Source organism: Aulonocara stuartgranti (assembly GCF_965226115.1).
Source record: "Aulonocara stuartgranti genome assembly, chromosome: 16".
Classification (NCBI taxonomy): Eukaryota; Metazoa; Chordata; class Actinopteri; order Cichliformes; family Cichlidae; genus Aulonocara; species Aulonocara stuartgranti.
In genome coordinates this window covers 37,513,567-37,530,183 of record NC_138952.1, presented here as the reverse complement: position 1 = coordinate 37,530,183, position 16,617 = coordinate 37,513,567, and the positions used below count along the sequence as shown (strand labels likewise).

Genomic DNA, 16,617 nt, shown 5'->3' with positions numbered 1-16,617 from the left:
CCACTCCGGGTCGGGGATGAGTTCCTGCCCCAAGTGGAGGAGTTCAAGTATCTCGGAGTCTTGTTCGCGAGTGATGGGAGAAGGGAGCCGGAGATCGACAGACGGATTGGGGCTGCGGCTGCAGTAATGCGGACGCTGCACCGGTCCGTCGTGGTGAAGAGGGAGCTGAGTGTAAAAGCGAAGCTCTCAATTTACCGGTCGATCTACGTCCCTACCCTCACCTATGGCCACGAGCTGTGGGCAGTGACCGAAAGAACGAGATCGCGGATACAAGCGGCGGAAATGAGCTTCCTCCGAAGGGTGGCTGGCCTCTCCCTTAGAGATAGGGTGAGAAGTTCGGCCATCCGGGAGGGGCTCAGAGTAGAGCAGCTGCTGCTCCACATCGAAAGGAGCCAGCTGAGGTGGTTCGGGCATCTGACAAGGATGCCCCCTGGGCGCCTCCTGGGTGAGGTGTTCCAGGCATGTCCCACCGGGAGGAGGCCCCGGGGCAGACCCAGGACACGCTGGAGAGATTATATCTCTCGGCTGGCCTGGGAACGCCTTGGTGTTCCCCCGGATGAGCTGGAGGAGGTGGCTGGGGAGAGGGAGGTCTGGGCTTCTTTGCTTAGGCTGCTGCCCCCGCGACCCGGCTCCGGATAAAGCGGATGAAGATGGATGGATGGAATTGTTAATGTCAGTCAAAGCAAGGTGGAATATCAAAGGATGATGCAACTCTTGCTAAGTTGTCCAATGAAGTTAAGATTATTTAAGTTTTAAGTTTTTTGTTTGTTTGTTTGTTTGTTTGTTTGTTTGTTTGTTTGGGTGTTTTTGTGTCTGTGACCCAGCATTTGTGTTGGAATTTTTCAAATTTTGTTAATTCTTGACTGTTTTGGTTTTTTGAGAAATGGTTAATTAGTTCCCTTGAGTGTTGCCTTCCTGTTGCCCAAGTTTTTTCTCTGGTTTTCCTAGTGTCTTCTATGTTCTCTAAGTCACATCTTTATGTGTGTTTAGTTTTCTTTATTTGTAAAGTTCATCTGTTTGAGTCCTTTTTTTTGGTGTCCCCTTTGGAATCCTGACCGATTCTCAGGCTGATGGGTGGCCATAACGATATCCTCTGCCCTTGATGTGGATGATGCAACCATGAGTAATAACTCCCCGAAGCGGCATTAAGGAAAAACAGTGGTAATGTCTCGGTTATCCTCCAGGGGAAGCAGTGTGGAGGAGCATTCATTTACACGCTTGCTACACTATATATTTATACCTTTTAAATTTGTTCAGGAATTGTATAATTATGATACAATCAGCATTTCTATTAAATATTGATATAGATACAGTGGGGCAAAAAAGTATTTAGTCAGCCACCGATTGTGCAAGTTCCCCCACCTAAAATGATGACAGAGGTCAGTAATTTGCACCAGAGGTACACTTCAACTGTGAGAGACATAGGATTTGTAAAGAATTTATTCGTAAATCAGGGTGGCAAATAAGTATTTGGTCAATAACAAAAATACAACTCAATACTTTGCAACATAACCTTTGTTGGCAATAACAGAGGTCAAACGTTTACTATAGGTCTTTACCAGGTTTGCACACACAGTAGCTGGTATTTTGGCCCATTCCTCCATGCAGATCTTCTCGAGAGCAGTGATGTTTTGGGGCTGTCGCCGAGCAACACGGACTTTCAACTCCCGCCACAGATTTTCCATGGGGTTGAGGTCTGGAGACTGGCTAGGCCACTCCAGGACTTTCAAATGCTTCTTACGGAGCCACTCCTTTGTTGCCCGGGCGGTGTGTTTTGGATCATTGTCATGTTGGAAGACCCAGCCTCGTTTCATCTTCAAAGTTCTCACTGATGGAAGGAGGTTTTGGCTCAAAATCTCACGATACATGGCCCCATTCATTCTGTCCTTAACACGGATCAGTCGTCCTGTCCCCTTGGCAGAAAAACAGCCCCACAGCATGATGTTTCCACCCCCATGCTTCACAGTAGGTATGGTGTTCTTGGGATGCAACTCAGTATTCTTCGTCCTCCAAACACGACGAGTTGAGTTTATACCAAAAAGTTCTACTTTGGTTTCATCTGACCACATGACATTCTCCCAATCCTCTGCTGTATCATCCATGTGCTCTCTGGCAAACTTCAGACGGGAAAAGCAGAAGTGAGCAGTCCTGCTAAACTTATTAAAACAGGAACTTGTGGTTTCTTGTGTGCAATGGAAAAATTACAGCAACGAGACTGCTCATTACATGCAAAGGCTACATCCTAATATGAAAAATTATTTTTATCAGCGCACATACAAGCAATAGCCATGTGACTTTGCACAAATTACAGTTTTCAAAGAATCAACTCTGACAGAAACATCAGGACTCTTCGTAGTGTGACAGGTGAGACCTGAGTCTGGGAACCGGCCCTGGTATATAGGGCTGGGTTTTCCCCTTTCATATGCACAGGTGCAGGTAATTAGTTGATCTTTTGTGTGAATCTGGAGCTGTGTGAATGCCTGGTCTAAGCCGTACGATTTGGCCTTTTAACTTTTCTAACACAGCTTAATGTGGATAGCATAGCCTTCTATTGGAGATGTAGGTCACAGAAAACGTTCTGCTCAAGTTTTGGTAAAGTTTTCTTTGCAAGCTCCCTTGACGTCAATGTTTAAAGTTATTTTTACCCCTTTAGGAAAAAAGACTGTTTCATGCCTGTAGGGAAACTTGTAGTGGACTCTGCCCACTCTTGCCAATACTTATTAAAATGTGACCCTAACCTAGAGACAGATGGCCAAGCTGCTACTTTGCTGGGGTGGATTTCTGACTGCTGGGCTGAGGTCCTTATACGCCTATGGCCATTGTACCGTATTTTCACAACCATAAGACGCACCGTACTAAAAGGCGCAGTCTCAGTTATGTGTGCCATTACTGTATTTGACACACACATAAGGCGCACCTGATTATAGGGCGCATACAAGTATGCGTGTTTAAAACTAAAGCGGGAGCAAAACTGAGTTTGGTACTCACATTTTTATTACCGGTAATCGTCATCATCATCAGCATACAAGTGTGCGTATTTAAAAATGAAGCGGGAGCAAAACTGAGTTAGGTACTCACATTTTTATGCAGACGTGTTAGCCCAAGCATCTACAATCCATTCGTAAATTGTGGCGTAACTCGCCCGGCGCTGCCTTCCACTCTTAGTGAAACTGTGGTCTCCATCGGTCATCCATCGCTCCCACGCCGCTCGCAGCCTTACTTTGAACGGCCGGTTCACACCGATGTCCTTTGTCAGGCCTCCCGGAATGACAGTAAGCTCACAGTTCATTTGTTTCACTTGTTTTTTCACATCGGCTGTGAGATGGGCACGCATAGAGTCACAGATCAACAGCGATGGTGATGCGTGGAAAAAACCACCTGGTCTCCTTACATACACCTCCCTCAGCCAGTCTTTCATCATTTCCTCATCCATCCAGCCCTTTTCATTTGCCTTAATGATGATTCCTGCTGGAAACTTCTCTTTAGGCAAAGTCTTTCTCTTAAAAATCACCATAGGCGGCAGTTTCTGTCCATTAGCATGGCAGCCAAGCACAACAGTAAAAGAAGACTTTTCGTGCCCCGTTGTGCGTATCGCTACCGTGCTGGTCCCCTTCTTCTCCACAGTGTGACTCACCGGGATGTCGAAAGTGAGCGGCACCTCGTCCATGTTAGTGATGTGGCTGGGCTGGATGTGTTTGTTGGCGATGTGTTTGCTGCAGTAGGAGCGGAAGATGGCCAGCTTTTCATTATAATCCGCTGGAAGTTGCTGCGCTACCGTAGTCCTGGTCCGGATGGAAAAATGGCAGCGTTTCATGAAACGAAAGCACCAAGACGGGCCTCCTCGGAAATGTTCAATTTTCATTTCTTCTGCTAGCGAAACTGCTTTTAGTCGAATGGTGACCGTCGAAACGCTTCTCCCACTCGTTCTTTGCTCGATGATCCACTGCTCGAGTCTTTCCTCCAACTCAGGCCACCTCGCCTTATGTCCGCGGAAACTCATCTGTGTCTTCTTGACCTGTCGGAGCTTGTTTTCCAGCTTCCTCCACTTGCGAACCATCGATTCATTAATCTTAAATTCTCTCGCGGCTGCTCGAATTCCATGTTCCTCCGCGTAGCTGATGGCCTTCAGTTTAAACTGTGCTTCGTAAGCGTGTCTCTTTGCCATTTTCAGGGTTGTTAAAACAACGATGTTCCGCATAATGCACATACCTGTCCTTTTATACAGGTATGTGCGATTGTCCCAGTATATACGATCAACGCCCACACTTCACCCTTTAGCGTTCTCATGGTGTTCTCTACTACGTCCTCCTTACAACACACAGGGCGCACTGCACTACAGGGCGCGCCGCACTTTTTAAAGAAAATCTAAGGCTTTTATGTGCGCCTTATAGTTGCGAAAATACGGTAATTTGTTTTAAAACTGGTTTAACTTGACAGCAAAGAGCTGAGGACTATTCTTATTTTTGTGGTTGCTTAGTTTGTTTATTTATTGCTATTTTATTGTATTAGAAAGCACCAATTAATGCATTGATCGTGTTTTAGAGTGATTTAATCACTTCTTATCATTGCAGACAGTGAACGCGCTGCATGGAAATTTAGATTTTTCTCATTGCTTTTTGCATGTACCGTGGTGAGCTTGAGTGGTGATGGGCATTGAACGCACAGTGATCTACACTTGAATCTAAACGAGCAAAAATATACACAAGAAAATTGTCCAATTTGACACATGGTGTTGGGCATTAATATAGTCCCTGCAGTGCTTATCCTGTCTTCTTCATACTATCATAAAATTTTCTAGTTTTTAATGTATCTAATAAAGTAGATCTTTGTTTATTGTTTATTAAATTGTAAATTGTTTGATTGGTGCTACTGTATAGAAAGATTTTGTATTAGCATTAAGCCTTGTGAACTGACTGTATGACTGGCTCAGTTCCTATTACAACAGCACCTCCCACAGGTCACACTAGAGTATAACAGTTTTAGTCAGGGAGGGGACCAGAGTAATGTCTCGGAACTAAAGAAATACCAAGTGGAAATGGACACAGGCAAAAGGAGAGCATACAAACTCTCTCAGAGGACCTGTATTTAAGTGTCATTGAAGAGATACGAACCAGGAACACTGTTGCTGTGAAGCAGCGTGCCAGGGTTCCTGGGTGTTCACCCACTGTTTTCAGTTGTTTCATGTTCCTCAAAAGAGGAGGGACTTTAATCATCAAGTAAGAAAGAATCTTAGAAGAGGGACAAAGTTATAACATTTGAGTTTGTTAGAAAGGTGTCAGGGGCTCATAAGCACTTCTAACTGATGATGGCAGAAACTGAACTCTGCTTTCCAAATCTCAACTCCTCCTGCAGTAGAGTAAAGCGTTCTCCCTCAGACTCAGTGCTTATTTATGTAATTCTAACCATCATTTCTCTTCTTACTGTGGCTCTAAACCTGCTGGTCATCATCTCCATCTCCCACTTCAAGTAGATACTTAATACATTTATAAGTCTAGCAGTTGTACAGGAGAAAATGACTGACATAAAATAAGTTAAACAGAACAACTTTTTGACAATGTTTTGATGTGGATGATCGGCTGGAATAATTGATGCTACAAATCTCTTCTATCTCTTATCTCTCCAGGCAGCTCCACACTCCTACAAACCACCTCCTCCTCTCCCTGGCAGTCTCTGATTTCTTTGTGGGTCTCAATATGTGCTTTCAAAGTATGCTCGTAGATGGTTGTTGGTATCTTGGTGACCTCATGTGTGTCTTGTATTATGTTTTCGACATAGTTGTTACTTCTGCCTCAGTAGGAACCATGGTGCTCATTTCAGTTGACCGTTATGTGGCCATTTGTGATCCTCTTCATTATCCCACCAAAGTCACTCCAAAAAGAGTTCAGACCTGTGTCTTAATGTGTTGGATTTGCTCGCTCCTAGTAGTCGGTGTGCTCTTGAAGGATAACCTGGATAAACCAGGTAGATTTAATTCCTGCTTTGGAGAGTGTGTTATTTATGTTGACTTTGCAATACAAGTTACCGATCTTATTTTGACAATCCTCCTTCCCATTACTGTCATCGTAATTTTGTATGTAAGAGTATTTGCCGTGGCTGTGTTTCAGATTCGGGCCATGCAACCTCATGTTGCAGCTGTCACACAGAGGGGGAAAGTAAATCCAAAAAAATCTGAACTGAAAGCAGCTAGGACTCTTGGCATTGTTATTGTTGCATTTCTGATATGCCTATTCCCATATTACAGTGTAATACTCTCAGGCCAGGACACACTGCTTGATATTTCATCCGTTACCTTTTTTTTATGTTTGTTTTATTTTAATTCCTGTCTCAACCCTATCATCTATGCCTTTTTCTACCCATGGTTTAGAAAATCTGTTAAACTTATTGTTACATTTCAAATAGTCAAGTCTGGCTCCAGTGATGCCAGCATGCTGTGACTGAAATAAGCCCTTCAAGTCAAGCCAAATAAATAAAATAATATTTCCATATTTCAAATTGCAAATATATATTATATTATATATAAACTGCAAAAGAAAAGAAGAAGATTACTTCTTCTTTTCTATTGTTGGCAGCCAGTTAGCCTGTGGCCTCAAATACATCAAAATATTTGTTTTGGTTCCTTATAGCCTCTAAAATCTTAAAATTGCAAAATAAGTTAAAAGCAAAAGCAAGTGCCCCAGATCCAATTATAGATAGATAGATAGATAGATAGATAGATAGATAGATAGATAGATAGATAGATAGATAGATAGATAGATAAAATCTACAGAAAAATAATTACATCAATTATATATTGCATATACTTATTGGAGGTACTTGAGCAGCTTGACAACATTTTAAAATTTTACGCGGCGCAGTACTTTTTTGTTGCAGGTACTATTGTATAATATCAGAATGCCATGATGTCAGTTTCTGCTGTATATCCAGCCTCTCTCAGTATTTAATCTCTTATAATCTTTGATTAATCATCCCGGGTCCTGTGGGAGCCATACGATGTTTCTTTCTGTACTATATTCTTGATATCAATATTTGTGAATCCATTGTAATGCACTTGCAATTATTTGTGACATGCTCTGAAAGTCTTCTCTAAATAAATAAAATTGCTGCATTGTTCTTGAAAGAAAAAAAATAGCATAGGTTTATAAGGAAACACAACGGGCTACCGCGATATCTTTATTTACATAATAATTGTGATAGTGAGCAATAGAATGCATACTGTCATCAAGTGTTGACATATTCAACTAATTTATTTGTTTGTATGATATGGATTTGACTATTTAGAGATAAAAATGATTGGTTATTATAAATATATTATGCTTATGTAAGGCTCTAGACTAACTTTTTGCCACGGTTACACTGGTGCGCCTTTTTTTTTTAGGCGCACCAGCACAAAATTTAGGCGCACCCAAATTTTCAACCACAACGCTCAACACCGCAGTTTTACATGTGCACTTTTTGGGGGGAAAATTGCGGTCTATATAGACAATATTCATTTGTAAACAATTAATTAACAAACTTGTCAACAACGTTATTTATTTGGAGCACATTTCTACAAAAAAGATAAGTTACTGTAAAAGTGCTTGTGCTTAAAGTGCTTTGGCACTCTTTGGCAACATTGTAGACAATGTTAAACTTAATCATCACATTGGCCTCCTTCGCTGAAAGGCAGTGGCGAGAGGGTACTCTTGGGCAGTGGATTTATCACAGCATATAATGTGTTTTCTGGATACACTGTGATTTTTCAGTGTTCAGAGACTGATGGCTCCGTGTCAGAGCACTGTCTACGGATCAGGCCTTAACAAAAATTGTATCAATAGTTCTTTTCATCTTTTCTTTTTACCCACAGCTGCATCCACTCTGTCGGGCCTAGCTGCTCACTAGGGCTGGGTATCATCACTGATTTCTATAATCCATTCGATTCCAATTCACAAGGTTCCAATTCGATTCAATTTTGCCTGAGATAGTCAGAAATGTATATTTCTGATCATTTATCAGTACTGATACTATGAGACTTTATCATAGGTGTAACATCACAACAGATGCCTTTGTGTCAAAGTAACTGAGAATAAAACACAGAAAAACATGAAGGCGCTTTTCCTGGCCTGGCTTTTTAAAGCAGATAACCTTAAAAATATTCTGCAATTTTGCATAATCTTAAAAAGTTTAAATTTCTTCAGTATTGAACAGCAGAAATTAGGCTTTCTTGTCCAAGGACATTTAAGTAAGAAAAAAAACCACAGTGGCCGACAGCGCTGTAAACAACGGTAGACTGGTGGGTAATAATGAGTAAATGAATAATGCAGAAAACAGAGATTTGAGATGGGAAACTGTTCTTGAAGTACACACAGTGAGCTGTGCATGAAGTTTGATTTTTATCGTGGTGGAAGCAAAACAGCAAACGTCAGAGGGAATTAATGACCGCGGTCAAGTGAGCCGTCATTTGTGAGCCATGGTCAAGCAAGCCGCTTCTTATCCACCGCATGAATTTTCTTGCGCTTCTACACCAATATTTACGGTAGCGCCTTTTCTCGTTATTTCCCGATCGAAAGCCTAGACCCACGCACACGTGCGCGCATGCGAACAATCACACACGCACACGCCCACACAAATTGCAATGGGATAGCCCAATACAGCCATCGGGACAGTTTGGTTGCATATTGAAAAATTCATTAAAAATCATTCTTGATAGTTGATGTCCAGATTTCAACACAATCCTCCTCTGGAACACCTACTGTACCTCTGGGCCAGGTTTCATCCAGATCTACTGTAATATTCTTCAAAAATTAAAGAACATTTATAATCAATTCAATACAGTATAATTATGTCATTTTCAAAATTTCATTTAAAATCATCCTTAATAGTTGAGGCCCAACTTTCAACACATTCCCCCTCTGGAACACCTACTGTACCTCTGGGCCACGTTTCATGCAGATCTACTGTAATATTCCTCAGAAATTAAAGGGCATTTATATTCAGTGCAATACAGTCAATACACTTTAATTATGTCAATTTAAAAACAAACATTAAAAATCTTCCTTAATAGTTGAGGTCCATCTTCCAAAAGAGACTTACTCTTGGACACCTACTGTACCTCTGTGCCAAGTTTCATCCAGATTTACTGTAATATTCCTCAGAAATTAAAGGACATTTATATTCAATGCAATACAGTCAATACACTTTTATTGTATTTTTTGTATTTTCAAAAAAATCATTAAAAATCATTAAAAATCTTCCTTAATAGTTGACACCTACTGTACCTCTGGACCAGGTTTCATCCAGATCTACTGTAATATTTCTCAGAAATTAAAGGAAACATGTATTCAATGCAATACAGTCAACACAATAGAATTGTGTCAATTTCAAAAATTCATTAAAAATCTTCCTCAATAGTTGATGTCCAACTTTCAACACATTCTTCCTCTGGGACTCCTACTGTACCTCTGGACTAAGTTTCATCCAGATCTACTGTAATATTCCTCAGAAATTAAAGGAAACTTGTATTTAATGGCATATTTAATTAATGTATTTTATCGCGCCTGGCCCTCCTATATGTACTATGAGTCTTACCCAGTAGATAATGTACAGTTCAGATGGAGCTGACGGGACTTGCTCAGTCCTACATACCTCAAAACTTTCCAGGTGTCTTCCCTGCTAACACTGATAAAATAAGCAAACCTGAGAAGCACTGCAGGTCAAATCCTATCAGTCCCACGTGTTAACAGTAGCTCCTCTATTGAACTCTCTACACTCAAAAAAATAACTCTTTAAATGAACATAAAAAAATCATGGAAAGAATTTCCACGTGATTAAATTGCTTTATTTTAGCATTATGCAATTCTGTTACTCCAACTTAATGCACTCAAGTTGGACCAACTTAATTAAAGATTGATGAATCAACGTATTTACTGCATTTTGATCCAATATATTTTAATAGTGTTGATCCAACTTAAAGAGTTTTGTTCCAACTCAATTCAGTAGGTTTTCTCCAACTAATTTACTAAATTTGGTCCCAGCTTAAGTTAATTGAGTTGAACCAACTCATACAAATTAAGTTATTCCAACACAAGTCTTTAATGCTAATAGAAAGCAATTTAATCACGTGGAAATTCTTTCCATGATTATTTTAAGTTAATTTAAAGAGTAATTTTTTGGAGCATTTAACAAAGTCTAGAGTCTGGTTAACATACATTTCACTATTACATCTAAAAGGTAAATAAAAATTTGTCATACACATCTTTTTGTTTTCTCCAATTTATTGAATTTATAGCAAATTTCACATAATGTATAATGAATACATGAAATGCAAGTACAAGTTACATAACAGAAAAAAAGTAGTGGACAAAGTGGAAAGTTAACCTGTTAAAACAATTTTTTAACAACAATGAATGGCTGAAGCAGGTGATTTTCCGATGACCAATACAACTACTTTGAAGGTCAACAGATGCACTTTCAAAAAAGAAAATATCTGCAATAATTTTAGGTTCATGGTCCAGATACATGGTGTAGCTGTTGTAATGGGAACATTTCTCAACGAGAAAATAGTGTTTTGAGAACCTGTACTTTGTGTGCTGTTGGATAGTTCGTGTGCATCTAATTCCATAAGAATCTTCTGCAGGACCTCAAAGGTGTACCTGAGTTCCAGAGGGTAGCTCAGGTTCAGTGAATAGACCAGACCAAGCAACATTATCACTGCAAAAACTACATTGCCCAACTCACCCATCACTTCCACCCCCTCTAGAACAATCACAACATCCTGAGGGTCATCGCCAGGCTCCGCACCCTCTGACCGAATGACACAGATTCCAAAGACTGTCTCTGCTATGGCAGTGGCGATGCTTTTTATCAACTTCCTGTGACAATAAAACAAACAAAAAAAAGATAATGATTTCTCACTAATGTCCATTGCAAACAGTTTTAAAAGTAAATATCTGTTTTACATTAATGTAAAATACCTAAAAGCTTTATTCATTCAAGCCTTATAATAATGTAAATGTAATCAAAAATGACTGCCCGATATTTTTCCTGACTCATGAGAAGTTCATTCAATACCTCAACAATGTCCTGGTCTTTCAAAATCTTGTGATAGGGGTGACTGTGGCACAGGAGGTAGAGCAAGTTGTCTACTGGTTTAATCCCTGGTTTCTCTAATCTGATACTAAAACTATCAATGGGTAACATACTGAACCCCAAGTTGCTCCTGATACATCCATTGAAGTGTAAATGTTACATAAAAATCTTGTATGAATGAGGTTATTATAATGATATTATAATAATGATAGTATAAAACACTTAAGAATGGTGTGTGTAGTATCCAGTGAGAAACTTAAAGCTCTTACTTTTCCTATTTTAAAAAGTATTTTTTACAGCCAACGGTAATTTATAGGAAAACCCCATCCCCTGAAACTTTTTGTATGTAGTTCAAGCTTATCTTTGATCATCTCCTTAGTTAAGGATACAGGCAAGTTAACATACCAGGCAATTCTTCACCAGCTTCTCAGGATCTTCATTCAGGTACACGCAAAGACCTTTGGCGATGTATTCTCTTCTGATTTCAACAGCATCAGTCTTTATACACAGAGGGGGGAAAAACAAATATATACGGAAATCCATCTCAACGACCTAGCAGTGGGATTAAAGAACTTTTAGTTGAATTACCAGGAATTTGTGAGAAATACAGAGGCTATTGTTTTACGGTCGTAATCTTTTCAAATAGTATTTATGCATTTTAGACAAGTCTGTCATTTTAATATTGTTTTGTAATTTGTGTATTAATTTAATCATGCCATACCCCCAATTCAAGAAAGTTTAGATGATGTGTACATAAAATCAGAATGCAATGTTTTCTTGGTCTCAAAACTATATGTCACCTACAAATGAATATATTACATTTTTAACATGGGAATGTGATAATTTTTAAGAAAAATATTAGCTCACCATGAATTTGATGAACTGGCCTGCCAGCTCTCCAGACCTTTCACCACCTGATAAGATTAAACATTTATTATCTTTACAGGAGGGAACTGCAAGTCTCCAAGTTTATTAAGTAGAAAAATATTTAATTTCAAAAAAATTAAAAAACAGGAAAACATATCTGTTCATGTTTTGTCTTTCCTCCTCAGTGTACTAAAAACACATAAATTGTTAAATAAACCACTGTCCATCAGTTGCAACTTACAAACTTACAAATTTCAACAACCCACACGTAAAATGTAAATTTATCACAACAGTCTCTGTGGTAGAGCCAAACTAGCTTATGTGCAGAGGTTAAGTTATAAACAATATCTATATTTGGAGTAGCTAAGTCTTTCATATTAGGCTATCATGCTAGCATGACATTGTGCTATATTCTTGCACTAACGTGTTAGCTAGCTAGAATGGCATAAACAAACAGATTTTTTTTTTAAAAAACAAAAAAACAAATGTGAATAAATAGAACTGAAAAGAATCGACAAACTAATGATACCTTTGTGCAAAAAGTATTTTCATCAAGATGGATGAAGATAGATTCACTCTTACCTTTCCAAGATGACCGTGAAGCAAACCATGTGCTTTCCTGCCTCTTGTTGTTTAGAATCTCACGTGATCTTGTGATATCGCGAGTCTTTAAGGCAGCTAACCACTCTTGTTAGATTTTATCATGTCATATCAACAAGAATAAATTTAAGAGGTGCTAAGTTGGTAAATTTCTTGTAGATCTTATATGATTTTATTACGTTCACCTTAGAAACATAAATTCATTGTGTTCAAATTACATGTTAGAGTCTTGTAAATGCAATAACCACCAAATTTCACTTTTTTGAGTGTAATCCTAAGTGAAAACAAAACACAAATTATTGTTTTTGATAGTCACATTCCCCTGAACCAGCTAACTGATACACTGGGGTCCTATGTAGGCCATCTCTCTTATACCGTTAGAAATCTTGGAGTGGTCCTGGATAGCTCCCTCAAGCAAGTCTCCACAGTTGTGAAAATGAGTTTTTACCAACTACACCAAATTTCCAAGGCAAAGCCCTATATTCCACATAAAGACCTTAAAAAGCTTATCCACACTTTCATTACTACTAATAATAATGGATTGCATTTATATAGCGCTTTACAAGTCACATTCACACGCTGGTGGAAGCAAGCTACAGTTGTAGCCACAGCTGCCCTGGGGCAGACTGACAGAAGCGACGCTGCCATATTGCGCCATCGGCCCCTCTGGCCAACACCAGTAGTAGGGTAGGGTAAAGTGTCTTGCCCAAGGACACAATTAGTTCAAATTGCCGCAGCACATCTCTTAACTGGCTCCAGAAGGCATAATCACTTCACCCCTGCCCTAGCCAAGCTACACTGGCTCCCCATCAAATACTGTATCGTTTTTAAAATCCTTTTGTATACTTTTAAAATTTTAAATAACTTGGTGCTATTAAATCCCATTCTTTGTATTCTTCAACGGCCAAGAGAGACACGGCTCAAAGTGGTCTAATTCAAAAGATCTTTAATTTTACATTCCGGAAAATGGAGACTTAGCACACCCAGTGTAAATTCACTCAGTAGAAAAAGAGGCGGCTAGCGTCCGTCCCAGTGCGTTAAAGCAGGATTAATAGAATCGGTGTTTCATCCACGGCAGTGTGTGATCCATCTTAGTTATTAGGAAAAAAGTGGCGGTGTGTGATCCGTCCCTGTGCGTTAAAGCAGGAAACGTGTGTTACTATTAGTTAGAAAGCGGGGTTTAAGGCCTTGTCGCAGCTGAGGGCCGTGGGTGTGTTGAGAGTTTGGCAACTCAACCCATCTTCGGACGCGTTGTTGGGACCTGTGGGACAGGAGCCAGGTTGGTAACCTTGGCACCGGGGGCGCCCTAAACAGAGGTGGGACCAAGTCATTGTTTTGCAAGTCTCAAGTAAGTCTCAAGTCTTTATCCTCAAGTCTCAAGTCAAGTCTCAAGTAATGTCAGGCAAGTCAGAGTCGAGTCTCAAGTCACTGGTGTAAAAGTCCGAGTCAAGTCACAAGTCTGAAATTTTGAATTTCAAGTCCTTTCGAGTCTTTAAAAAAAAACGAAAAAAGCATGTTGCAGTTATATGCTAAATGTAAATATTAGACCATGTAATTTTTAAATCTGTGTTTTTCTCAACACATGACAAAATAGTGAACTTAGAAAATATACACAAATTGTGAAATTGCACCTCTTTAAAATGCAGCTCAATTAAACCTAGCTCCAAGAATAATTTTCACCGACAGTTCTGAGATAAGCTGCATGTTATTCTTGGATGCGGTTGTAGGACCGGCTTTAAAATCGCATGACAAAAATATCATACATAAATAAATGATATTTTTTTTAAAATATCATTAAAAAAAAAACTGCATCACCAACGTAGCCTGGACAACATTTGCTAGTTAGATGAAGTCAGCTATCTCATCGTAGCATATTTATATGCATATTTATAATTATACGGTTCTTGGAGTGAGCGCATACACTCGTGAAGTTTAGTAACTTCAGGTCACTGCAACAAGCCCAGGTACAGTTTACCGACGGATGGGTGCAGGACCTTGAAATGCACCGTGTAGAAAGTAAAGACCATCGTACGTATCATAAGTTTACCAGTCTCACAAATTGTCGTCATAAATACACATTCGTTAACCGTTTATTAATATGACCTTTGAGCTCAACGGTAATTAATTAGCAGTGGAAATAATTTCTGGTAGCATCACAGAAATGTAGCAGTGACAATAATACTGTATGCTGTAATCGTACTGGGCAATTGGTGATACAAAAAACCTGTTTTATCCTGTGAATAAAAGTATATGTTTTTGTCAGTGTACCATGGTAATAACAGAAGCGAAACGCAATATTGTGTCAGGACAATTCACTATTTATGCACAATAAACACAATAAACAAAGGAGCATAGCGCAACAATTTCTGTTCAGCGCCAGACTTGCTTGTAACCTATATCACCAATTATGTTAAGAAAAATGACGCATTAACTACAAAACTCTGACCTTTGTGTAAATGCTTGGAGCAGACTAACCTGTGAGCTGGAGAGTTCTGAGACGTTATATTTGATCTTTGAATGGCTGCAATCCAGTCGCCTCTTTGTTACTTCGGAAACATGGCTGAACAATTTCTCTTCAACGACGTAATCCGATAACAACCGATCTCTTTACCCGTCGGCTTCCCGTGGCTGTCATGCGACCGGCTATTGCAGTTAATAATACAACAGCTTCTTGACATTTTTGTGTTTCTTTTTATCGCTGTATAACTGATTTTAATTGAAAGCCTGCGTGCGCTAGTACCGCTTGACACGAGTTCCCAGAATCCTTTGCGGTTCTACCCGTGAATGACGTCACATTTTCAATCTCTATATAATATGCATGTTAAATTTTATATTTGGGGTAAAATATCAAGTCTTTTCAAGTAAACCGGTTCAAGTCCAATTCAAGTCCCAAGTCATTGGTGTAAAAGTCCAAGTCAAGTCACAAGTCTTAGAACATTTTTTCAAGTCAAGTCTAAAGTCATAAAATTAATGACTCGAGTCTGACTCGAGTCCAAGTCATGTGACTCGAGTCCACACCTCTGGCCCTAAATAACTAAAGCTAGGTGTTGGATCCTAGTCGTGGTTGATAACCTGCATGAGAGTGGGGGCAAGTTGCTTCGTAGTGAGAGAACAACTGCTTGGCTCGTCCCACTGATTGCAGTGTGTGTAGATTGCGTGTGTGTGTGAAAGCGCAGTTAGAGTATGTGTCTCGTCTGAAGTACGGGAGTCAATTAAAGTAACAAAAAGAATTTGTGTCTAAAAGTGTGTGTTTGTGGTGTGCAGAAATCGCGGCAGGAGGTTGTGTCACGAGTTGTTGCAAACTGTGAAGTCAATTGGGGGGTTGAATTTGGTTTTATATTTTTTAGGGGAAGAGAAACCGTGGTATCGAGTCCGTGGCGCAGTTTGAATAATTTGTGAGGTGCACAAGGGCGGAAGGAGGAGGAATAATAAGGAGGAGCTCGGAGGGTCCCGACGAAAACAAACGACGACATCTGGTGGTAAGTAACGTAATTCCAGGCGAGTTAAAAATAATGGCTGAGCAAGAGGAGATTATTAGAGAAGGAGTGAGGAGTCCAACAGAGGGAGAAATGCAATGGAAAACTGTTGATAAGCAAAAAGCAAAATTAGGGGAAGCATATAATCCACCCACTGTTATCATCTCCAATGCCCTGTACCAACACAGAGCAAAGCAGCTATCTGAACGCTACCCCAACAGAGGTCGATTATCTTGTTAATAATTTCACCTCCTCACTACGTACGACTCTGGATACTGTAGCTCCTGTGAAAACTAAGGCCTCAAATCAGAAGTACCTGACTCCGTGGTATAATTCTGAAACACGTACCCTAAAGCAGATGACTCGTAATCTGGAGAGGAAATGGCGTGTCACAAATCTAGAGGATCATCATTTAGCCTGGAGAAATAGTTTGCTGCTTTATAAGAAAGCCCTCCGCAAAGCCAGAACATCTTACTATTCATCACTGATTGAAGAAAATAAGAACAACCCTAGGTTTCTCTTCAGCACTGTAGCCAGGCTGACAAAAAGTCAGAGCTCTTTTGAGCCAACCATCCCTTTAACGTTAACTAGTAATGACTTCATGAACTTC

The 16,617-nt window shown here is 39.8% G+C and overlaps 2 protein-coding genes and 1 long non-coding RNA gene across 4 annotated transcripts in view; 2 read left to right on the top strand and 1 right to left on the bottom strand.

The window, feature by feature from the left end:
* Positions 1–3,651, top strand: part of LOC309691231 (trace amine-associated receptor 8a-like) — a gene marked incomplete at both ends in the record, with an annotated part of 106,496 nt that extends 102,845 nt beyond the window's left edge. Inside the window, one exon of the mRNA XM_082508821.1 lies at positions 3,625–3,651. Coding sequence (XP_082364947.1) covers positions 3,625–3,651 — 27 coding nt within the window. The remainder of the gene's footprint in view (positions 1–3,624) is intronic.
* A 1,640-nt stretch (positions 3,652–5,291) lies between these two features.
* On the top strand, positions 5,292–6,434 carry LOC309691230 (trace amine-associated receptor 13c-like; the record flags this gene model as incomplete). Its single annotated transcript, XM_082508820.1, has 2 exons — positions 5,292–5,466; positions 5,624–6,434. Exons 1-2 carry the CDS (start codon positions 5,303–5,305, stop codon positions 6,432–6,434), a joined length of 975 nt encoding a protein of 324 aa, XP_082364946.1. The 5' UTR covers positions 5,292–5,302.
* A 3,316-nt stretch (positions 6,435–9,750) lies between these two features.
* LOC309690709 lies at positions 9,751–13,038 on the bottom strand. Of its 2 annotated transcripts, XR_014271789.1 has the most exons (4): positions 11,932–13,038; positions 11,470–11,562; positions 10,714–10,847; positions 9,751–10,628 (listed from the first exon to the last, which is right to left on the bottom strand). It is a non-coding gene; the product is annotated as an uncharacterized lncRNA (long non-coding RNA). The 2 variants fall into 2 exon arrangements; XR_014271788.1 differs by having other exon boundaries at positions 9,751–10,847.
* Positions 13,039–16,617: the final 3,579 nt, after the last annotated feature.